The sequence below is a fragment of the Pteropus vampyrus genome, unplaced genomic scaffold (genome assembly GCF_000151845.1).
Source record: "Pteropus vampyrus isolate Shadow unplaced genomic scaffold, Pvam_2.0 Scaffold147, whole genome shotgun sequence".
In the NCBI taxonomy this organism is placed as follows: Eukaryota; Metazoa; Chordata; class Mammalia; order Chiroptera; family Pteropodidae; genus Pteropus; species Pteropus vampyrus.
In genome coordinates, this window is record NW_011888928.1 from 2,728,646 (window position 1) to 2,738,830 (window position 10,185).

Here is a 10,185-nt window from a genome sequence, read left to right on the forward strand (position 1 = left end):
CCTTGAATATGGGTTGTATTTCATGATTTGCTTCTGAGGAAGAGAATGTGGCAGAAGTGATAGTGGCTTCCAATGGTAGGTCATATAAAGCATTGTGGTTTCTGCTCGCTCTTCCATTCTGGGATCACTTGTTCAGGGGGAAGTCAGCTGCCGCGTTGTAATGAATCTCAAGCAGCCCTGTTGAGATGCCCGTGTGGTGAGGAGCCGAGGTCTCCTGCCAGCAGGCAGTCGGGGAACTGAGACCTCTAGTGAAGAGCCCTGTGAATGAGCCATCTTGGAAGCTGATCCTCCAGCTCTAAGGTCTGCAGCCCCAGCCAACAACTGGACTGCAGCCTGCACCACACAGCCCCGATTAGAAGCACCCGGCTAAGCTGCTCCAGAATTCCTGATCCACAGAGAATGTGTGATACAGGAAATGTTTTCTGCTTAAGCTACTAAGTTCAGGAGCGGTTTGTTACATAACAATAGATAACTAATACGGCAGGTCTCAATCTCTCTCTCCACTCTCCTAGATGAAATTATCCAATTCTATGGCCTTAAGCGCCAAATATATGCTGAAGATTCACAAGTCTCTATCTCCTTTGAAAGTGACACTAGAATATCTAATGGCTTATGTGACATCTCCCCTTGGGTGTCTCAAAGGCAGTTCAAACTCACTGTGTCTCAAACTGAACACCTGGGATGCTTTTGCCCATATCTATATCTGGAAGTGGCTTCATTTAGGGTCTTAACCGTGACATTATCAGATCTCCTAGCCCTTGGCTCTGCCCCACAAGGAGAGAAGTGGAGGGTGTGAGCATTCCCCCCAGAAGGTTTGAGGACACCCTGCTGGGTAAATGAGTGACAGAGACCATGTGGGCCCAGCCAGTCAGAACTTTAAAACTCATAGGCACCTCCCTGGGCCTCTGCTGCCACCTGCAGCCCCAGAAGGACACAAGGTCTGCCCACACCTCTCCACATTAATCAGCCCCAGCCATGTGGTCATGGGGCAGTGCAGTGCTGCCTGTTGGAAGACCTCAGGACAAAACAGGACAGGAGCCTCCCAGGCTAGAATCACCTGAGGACTGCCTTTCCACAGAAATTCTCCAGGACCATCAACTCTGGGCTCCACCCAGGTCAGACCCTGCGTCGGCCTTAATCACAACAGCAGCTAATATTTGCAGACGCTTCCATACCATATGCCGGGCAATGTGCTGAGGCCCCTACATGCATTTTCTCACTGATCCTCACAACGGCCCTTTTACCAAACAGAAGAGGCACCATAACTAGTGCTTAAGAACTCGACTCTGGGAGCCAGCGTTTGAATCTTGGCTCCACCACTTCTATTTGTGTGACTTTGGGAAGGTCACCAAACCTCTCTGTGCCTTAATTTTTTCACCTGTTAAATGGGGTTACTCATATTACCTACCTCCTGGAGTTGTTATGGGGATTAAATGAATTAAAATATATGAAACACTTAGGATAGTGCCTGACACACAGTAAGTGTCATTAAATATATAAATTGTTATGGGCCAAATTGTCCTCCCACCTATATTCCTATGGTGAAGCCTTAACCCTGTAGTATCTCAGACTGGCTGTATTTAGAGAAAGGGCCTTTAAAGTGGTGAGTAAGTTAGAATGAGGTGGTTAGGGTGGGCCCTAATCCAATCTGACTGGAGTCCTTATAAGAAGAGGACATTTTGCTTCAGAGACACCAGGTGTGCACACACAGAGAAAAGACATAGCGAGGATGCGGCCATCTCTAAGCCAAAGACAGGGGCCTCAGGAGAAACCAAACCTGCCAACACCTTGATCTTAGGGTTCCGACCCCCAGAACTGTGAGAAAACAAGTCTCTGTTGTTTAAACCATGCAGTCTGTGGTATTTTCTTATGGCAGCCCTACAAAATTAATGCATAAATATATACGATAGACCTGAGAATTAAAGTCACCCAGTGAGAGAATGGCAGGGCTGGGACTCTGTCTGACCCCAAAGGCCAGTCTTGGAACCACCATGCCGTTTGGCCCCTGAGCACTCTTTAGTAATTGCTCCCTTCGGCACCCTCACTGATGGAAACGAGAAAGTTCCTCTTGAGGTATGTGTTATTTTTCCTCAGTTAGCTGTTATCATGCTTTTTTTCTAGAGAGGATTGAAGGCGGCTGGCTTCAGTACACATGCTAATGTCCCTGCTCAGGCTCGAGGTATCCGTGTGTGCCTGGCGCCCAGGCCTCAGTTGTGAGATGCTGGAAGAACACTGGACCCATCGAGAGGGAACCTGTGCTTGCCCTAACTATGCTATTCACAAGCTGCGTGACCTTGAGCAAGTCGCTTCAGCTCTCTGAGCCTCAGTTTTCTCATCTGGAGAATTAGCTGTCATATGTGTTAAACTAGTATGGTCCAGGCACTGTGCCGAGTGCTTTTAATTTTTACAAGAGTCCAACGAGGGGGAAGGTTAAGGTTTTAAGCTGCATTATTATCATTCCATTTTACAAATGAGGAAACTGAGGCTCCGATAGGGAGAGCAACTTGTCCAAGTCACACAGTACAGGCAGCAAAGCTGGAACTCTCACTCAAATCTGTCTGACTCTAAACCCATCTTTTAGAACACTGTGCTCCGCAACTTTCCAATGCACACACAGTAGATGTGTGTATGTGTAGCCTTGGGTGTAGCAGCACATGTTGCATACGCTCCATAAATGTGTATAGTTGAATAAACAAGATAACAGGCAGCCTAGAACAGAGCAAGGGGAAGGTACAGAATGACATTCGAAGAAGGGCTGTGGCAAAGATGGTATGTCAAAGGAAAAAAGAGCCGAGTGGTGTCAAGAGGGTGCTCCGGGTTGGAAGAACTGCAGGGGCAAAGGTGTGGAGGTGGGAATGAAGCTGGTGTGCTCAGGGGCCAGAGAACAGATAGAGTCAAGGTCAGAGTCTGCGTGAGCCTGGATGTCTGGCTGCAGCATGAATAAGCCGTAATACATCCTTGAGCAGGGGAAAGGTCACCATCACCACCATCATTATCACCTTCACCAACCTTTATTAAACGCCTAATATGTGCTATGGACTGATCTAAGCACTCTACATGTATTATTTCATGCAATGTCTCAATATTTCTCTGAGGTAGGTCTTTTTACTATCCCCATTTTATAGATGGAAACTAAGGTCAAGGGAGATGAAGTACTTGACCCATGGTCACTTGACTAGTGAGCGGCCAAGCTAGGACTTAAACTTAGGTCTTCCGACTCCATGACCCACAATCCTAACCACCTGGGAGGTCCTCTGAGATCTTTTGAAACAATGGGTTGGATGGGTGCCAGCATCCACCCACCCCAGGATTGGTACCCACCCTCGTTCTCAAGCTTCCTCTTCTCCAGCTCGGCCTCAATCTGGTCCAGCACCATGGCCAGCTCTCCAAGGATCTTCTTCAGGTAGCTCACATCGTCATGCTCCAGGATCTTGGCCTGGGGGTATGATAGGCAGGAGTAGAGGAGCTGAGTTGGTTTCAATAGAGCTGGGATGACTAGAGCTTGGCTTAACCCCCTTCTGCAAATCCAGCATCCAAATATCCTCTCAAGAGTATAGGATGCCATGAATGTATAAAGTGCCCTCATCTGGCACTCACAACGGTCCTGTGAGCTTGGCTGTCCTGCTCAGATCCCTTTCATGGGGCTGGTACTCTCATATACCAGCTGCTGTGAGAGTTGGTTGATAGTAGCTCATAGCTGCCCCTTCTCCAGAGAATTGCTCTTGGCCAATAAAAAGCAGTCCAAAAATACTCGGGAGGTTATCCCACACCTTTCAGCCCTTCAACCCCTCTGCCAGGCAATCTGTAGCCAATGACTGACTAGGGATATAAAAGGTTGCTCCCTTGCCTCAAGGTGAGTCGACTTTATGGTGCCACTTACTCTCAAGAGCTCCCTGTGGGGTCAGGTGAACTTGGCCCCTTCCTTTTTTCTACCCCTCCCATCCTTACTGGGTTCTCCTCAGAGCACTCCCTCAGTACCACACTTACCCAAGAACTTCTGCTCAATGCTCTGCTTTTAGAGACATAACCCAAGACATGAGGAAACTGAGGCTCCAGGGGGACAGTGGCTTGCCCAAGGCCAAATAGCCGATAAATGACAAAGGATTGGAAAAGAAAGCCAGCGGATTTTCCATTTCTTGTTAGCAGCTGATCCTCTATTAGAACCAGCTTCTCCTTGTTCTTTTTCGTAGAAAAGATGGTGAGAAAGAGAGATGAGCAGGCTTGGAGGCACTCACCATGAGCTTCTTCTGTTTAGAAAGGTAGGGCTCAGAGAGCTGGGGTTCTTCTTCATGGTCCAGTTTCATGAGGTCCGTGGTGGCATTGGCTAAATGTCCTGGGGAAAGAATAGGAAAGCTCTTGTCCTTTTGATACCCAGTGTCACCGCATCCCTTCCCCCACAAACTTGGAGTGGGTTCCATCCAAACAATGGTCTGGGAACTAACGCTATCGAGAGCTAGCACTTAGTAGGCATAACAGGCTGCAACATAGGGATGGATGAGACGCCATCCTGCCCTAGGCTCAGGATAGTGGGAGAGACAGACACATAAGGAAATCTCTATGACCCAGCAGGATCAATCTGCAATGAAGGGTGAAACAAAATGCTGTGGCACCCAGAGGGCCACCTGCCTGAGGCACAGGCATCAAGAAACCTCACTGAGGACACTACTCTTGGGGATGAGTAGTTTTCCAGAAGTGGATGTAACTCTAGACTTGAACAAGCTCACCTTTCAGCGAGTGTCTCTCCCAACCCTCCTCTGCAGTGTGGAAATAGGTTCAGAGGGACTAAATAACATTCTACACTAGGAAATGACAAACAGGTTTTGAACCTGGATCTGCCTGATTCTTGGCCCGGTTCTCACTCACTACCCACAAGGAAAAACGTGTTCATTGCAAGACAAACTGTAAGAGACCTTTGGTGTCCTGAAACTTCCACCTGTGGTGGAGCAAGTTCCCTGAAGATTTAGGGACTTGGTGAACCCTCTTTCCCAGGAAAACTGGCCTTGATGCCACAAAGGCAGGGGTGACAGAAAGTGGGCCCATGATGGACTTCAAGCCACACCTTGAAAATTATTCCTGATGGGAAAGAGGAAGTGCCCTATCATCTAACTCTGAAAAATCTTTGAAAGTCTAACTGTAAACTGTGGGTTTTACAAGAGAAAAATATAAATTTTCTCGTATTTCACTTCTCCCTTTCAATCGTCTGACTATCCCTGGTAATCTCTTGCCTGGATGATGTTGACTCACCCCCTGTCACCTGCACTCTCTTCCCTTCAAGCCCTTTTCCCCATTTCTGCCAGAGAGATCTTCAAATATACATTTGACCGTGCCACCCCCTGCTTAAAATCCATCCCTGGATCCTCACTGCCCTCAGCTAATATCCGAGCTTCTCAACTTGCCTTAAAAGACCCAGCGGGATCCACTCTCCTCTCTCCTCGCTACCTCCATATTTCACTGAGTTCCCTCAACTGTCCCTGTCTTCAGATGGCAACATTTCAGCCACTCCAAATGCTTGCCATTCCCTGAAAATGCCCTTCGAGATCCAGCTCAAGATCACCTCCTCCTTGAAGCCCTGCCTGATCCCCCTAGAAGTTCTGACCACTCCATCCGTGCCTTTGTCCTCCAGTGAATACCGTACAGAATTCTGTCAGAGAATTCAAACACACTAGTTAGAGGTGCCATTGCACAACTCCATTCACACTGTAGTCTATGTGAGAAGTGACCCCCGATTTGTGCAGTGTACAACCTGTACTGCTGTACATGGAGATTTTGATGCTAATGTACTTATTTCTGGATGTATATGTCTCCCACTAAAAACTGAGCTTCTGGAGAGTAGCAGCTATGTCAGATTCATCTCTGTTCTCTAATTATTTTTTAGGTGAGGCAACCCTTGGTTGACCTCACAGATTGCCAAGGACCTTGTCAGCTTATAATCCCTTATTTTTTTTATTTTTTTTACCTACAGCACCTGGTCTTCCTAGGTGGTCTCCCATCCAAGTGCTAACCAGGCCCGACCCTGCTTAGCTTCTGAGATCAGATGGAATTGGGCTTGTTCAGGGCAGCATGGCCGTAGCCTATCTCTGTTCTCTTAAAACCCAGTACAGACCTGGCAGAGAACATGAATGTTGAATGAATGAACGAATGAATGAATGAATGGAACGAGTGAGCAAATGAGTGTCAAAAGTTGTTCGGCTCTTCCCTCTGAGATTTCACCGTTCACCACCCTATCTCCTGGCCTGACAGAAACCCAATAAACACATTTCCAGATCTTTTAGTCTATGTGAAAAGTGACCCCTGGATTTGTGCTATATTAAGCCTCATTGATGTTTTATAAATGTGAAGGTCAAGTAGAGCATCTTCTCTCTTGCCAGTCACCGGAGCTGCCTATGTGGCTCTCTTTAGACTCAAAGAGGGCAAACCAGGCCACGGGGAGCAACCTTGGACTGACTGGAGGGTCACTGCAGGATGATTGGAGGGTTCTGCATCTTGTGAGATCTCTGCCCCCTCCTCCCCAGCTAGGCTGGAGCCCTGAGATCCTCTCTGTCTCCTCAAAGGAGGAAACAGGCTGAGTCTACTGTGGACCCCTTACTGCCTTCTAGGCACATTCGCATGGCTCAGGGAAGGAAGGGGGAATGCCTCCAGCCCCCAGAAACACTTAAGGACCGCCGCCACCTAGTCCAGGCCACATTATTGCTCGACCGGATGATAGGATGTCCTAACTGCTCTGCCCATCCTTCCCTTCTCTCATTTGAGTGACCTTGGAAAATGTAGATCCGAGCATGTCACTTCCCATCACTGTTTCTCCACTGCTCTTTGGATAAAATTCCATTTCTGCCAGACCTACTCCCCAGGCTCACACCACAACCACTTGCACCCCCTTGGGCTACACTTCAACCACGGAACTTCCTTCAGTTCCCAGAACACAGCGCCCCTTCTCCCACCCTTGAACCTGAAAGGATTCTCCCTCCCCTTCTCCTTCTAACTCCTGGTCATCCTTGCATGTTGCTGCATTTCAGAATCCTTCCACCACCCTGGAGGGCGTCTTCTATGGTCCCACAGCCTCCGTGCTCCCCTTATCATACCACTAATAGATACTAGATTAAAATTTTAAAAATTAATTTGATTTTGAACAGGTTATGCCTGCATACTTGTTTAAAAATTCAATCAACATTAAAGAAAGCACAGTAAAGAGTAAATCTCTCTCCTCTCAATCTGTAGTCCCTTAGTTCTGTTCTCCCACAGCAAGCACTATTGGCCGCTTCTCGTGCATCCTTCCAGAAACACTTCGAACTTTTACAAGCACCTGTGTATCCACTTAACCCCTTCTAAAATATATTAACGATGGCACGCTAGATGCATTTTTTGCCTTCACTTTTTTCCTACTCACTAACATATCTTAGAGAGTATTCCAAAGGCTTAGTAGTTTTTAAACTGCGGCACAGCATTCCATTGTATGGGAGTACTAGAATTTATGTACCCAGTTTCCCAACTCATGGACAGCTGCGTATTTTCAACTTCTTGCTATTACCATTTATGCTGCAATGAATGTCCTCAAACTTCTTGGTGCACACATCCAGTGTAACTGCAGGAGAATCTCCAAGGTGTGGGTCTTTTTATGCCAGATCGCCCTCCTGTGAGGTTGTTCACATGTACTTGGTCCCACACTGTAATTACCTAGTTACTTGTCTTTCTACTTCCATGGAACTATGACCCTGGGATGGTAGAAGCTGTGTCTTCTCCATCTGTCCCTTGTCCCCTGACCAGGGCCTGGGACGTAAGAAACCTCATAAACGTTATTCACTGAATGAGGACAAGACTATATAGATCAATTCTGATTCTTGTTTGAGGATACTTTAAGGGGACGAGATTGAGTTCCACAGTCTGTACCCTTCCCACCTCCGAACATCAGCCTGACTCCTTTGCGAGGTAGGAAGTGACCATTTACTGAGCACCTATTTTCTACTTAGAATCATCCCTTCTCGTCTGTCTATAGGACACCGTGGTGTCTGCACAGAGCCTGGACCAAAGTCTGTAGACAGTTGCTGATGGGTAACTTGATTTAATCCAATCCCCATTAACTGGGTGCTGGAAACAAAAGGATGAACTAGGCCATGGGCTGGCAGTTAGGACAGTCCATTGGTGATGCTTGAATCAGAAATCAGGGACCTCGCCATATCTGGGCAGCCTTCCTTGGCGACACCAACCCTGATGTCACTCAGTGCCCTGGGATACCAACCACAGCTCTGACCTCCCTGGACCTCTGACCCAGGTGTCTGGAGCTGGGACTCCTGTGGGGAGGTGCCCCAGCTCCTCATGGACGAGACAAGCCTCTGTGGAGCCTCTGTACGGGATGGCAGGACAAGAGAAGGGGCCAGGCGAGGGGAGTGGGGAGAGAGACACTACCGGAGAGGGACAGACATATTCAGTGCCAAACAGGATGAATGAGACGGAAGGTCCGAGGGAGCGGTGGAGAGAAAGCAAGCATGAGGCAGAGCAGGAGAGAGAGAGAGAGACCGAGAGAGATTGAGAGAGATTTACAGAGACAGAAAGAGAGAGGCAGAGACAGGAAGAGGGAAAGAAGGAAGGAAAAGGAGAGTAAGAGACATGAGTGAGAGCGAGAGGAGGAGGGGGGAGGATTCCCACCGAGAGGCCAAGAAGGGGGTCAGTCAGGGGGCTGGTGCGCCCCACGCCAAGTACTCACTGCGGATCTCGGCCGTGGCATACTTGGGGATCATGGAGTCCGTGGTGAGCTCGGGGTGCAGGATACAGCCGTGTGTGTAGGCGTCCATGGGCAGCGCATCCAGCAGCTCACGGTACTGCAGCACCCGCGCGTGTTGCGGGCTGCCCACCTCGGGCATCAGGGCCACCACATGCTCTGCGAGGCACAGCTGGGACTAGACTGGGGGCGCAGGCCCTGCCTCGGCCACCTGCCCCCGATTCAGAGAGGACAGCTTCTGGCACCCTATAAACCCCGACCCCAGCATCCTGGAACCCCAAAATGTCATGGCTCGGCAGTCCCTGGCCCATCCCCTTTCCTGGACTCCTTGAAATAAAGTCCCCACCCAACTGACGGGGTCCTAGTGGTCCAGCCTGCCTCCCTTGCCTCACTGGAGCCCTCCGAGCTGTTCCCTGACAGACTTCAAGAGAAGCTGGAAACCTGGATGTTCAAAACTAAACTCTCCTGGATTTTGAAAAGGTGGCAACTAATTCATATTCTTTTTAAACGGTGCATGTCTAGGCCCTGATCCTCTCTCAGCTGCTGTCTGCAGCTCTGCCACGGGCAGGGAGCTCCTGAATGGAGCAAGGCCAGAGGGAGGAAGAGAGAAGGGGGCATAGGGCTCTGCGGGGTTCTGCTCCTGGCTGCAGGGTTCTAGGTTCATGTCTGTGGGTTTCCTGGAAGTCTATAACCCTGACTATGCTTACAGGGCTCCAGGGGGCTGGGCCTGTGGGTACCCTGGCATCCCTGGGAGATCTAGGCCCTGTCTGTGGGGATTTAGAAGGGAGCCTGGGTCTTGCTCATGCCTGAGGGGCTCCCAACCATCTGTGGCCATGCCTGTGACATGGCCTCTAGAGTTCTTGGGGAAGGAGGCTATAGCACCAGAGCTCCAAAGGGGGCGGTGTCTGTTCTTTTCCAAGAGTACTAGGGTGTAGGGGTGGTCTGTGGGATCTCCAGGGATCTGGGACTATGCAGTTCCTAGAGGGCATTTGAGCCCTGCCTGCCTGTGGTTCCTTCTGGGGGAGACTGGGCCTTGCTCATGGCCCCGGTGGGTTTCCCCAGGTTTTCCCAGGCTTCCCAAGGCCACGGGACCCTGTCTGGGCCTGGGCGGCCCCTGGTGGCTGTGGCAGCTGTACCTCCTGTGAAGGTGCGCTCCACGTAGTCGATGATCTGGTCGTAGTCACTGATGATGTTGTCACGGTGGATGATGACAGGTACCTCCTCGCCCAGGTTGAGCCGCATGAACCAGGGCTCCTTGTGCTCACTCTGCGGCAGGCTCACGTCCCGCTCGTCACAGGCCAGGCCCTTCTCCGCGATCACCAGCCGCACCTGCAGGCGCCAGGGTCAGAGAGGGGAAGGCGGGCGGACACACGGGGACACTCTGCCCAGGTGGGATGGAGCATATGGGGGAGGGAGGTCAGAGGTCACATACAGGAGGGGACACTGTTGCTTCTAACCCATTCTTGGGCAGC

General features: G+C 49.9%; 1 protein-coding gene and 1 pseudogene across 3 annotated transcripts in view; both read right to left on the minus strand.

The window, feature by feature from the left end:
• GDAP1L1 (ganglioside induced differentiation associated protein 1 like 1) overlaps nucleotides 1-10,185 on the minus strand; it is a 23,370-nt gene that overhangs the window by 4,033 nt on the left and 9,152 nt on the right. For 2 of the 3 annotated variants that reach the window (XM_011369371.1, XM_023536109.1), the window contains exons 2-5: nucleotides 9,850-10,042; nucleotides 8,699-8,872; nucleotides 4,236-4,333; nucleotides 3,322-3,436 (exon numbers count right to left, since the gene is read on the minus strand). In XM_011369371.1, the coding sequence (XP_011367673.1) occupies nucleotides 3,322-3,436; nucleotides 4,236-4,333; nucleotides 8,699-8,872; nucleotides 9,850-10,042 (580 nt within the window). The remainder of the gene's footprint in view (nucleotides 1-3,321; nucleotides 3,437-4,235; nucleotides 4,334-8,698; nucleotides 8,873-9,849; nucleotides 10,043-10,185) is intronic. The other variant, XM_011369372.2, reaches the window with a different exon arrangement.
• LOC111745193 lies at nucleotides 5,954-6,072 on the minus strand (annotated as a pseudogene).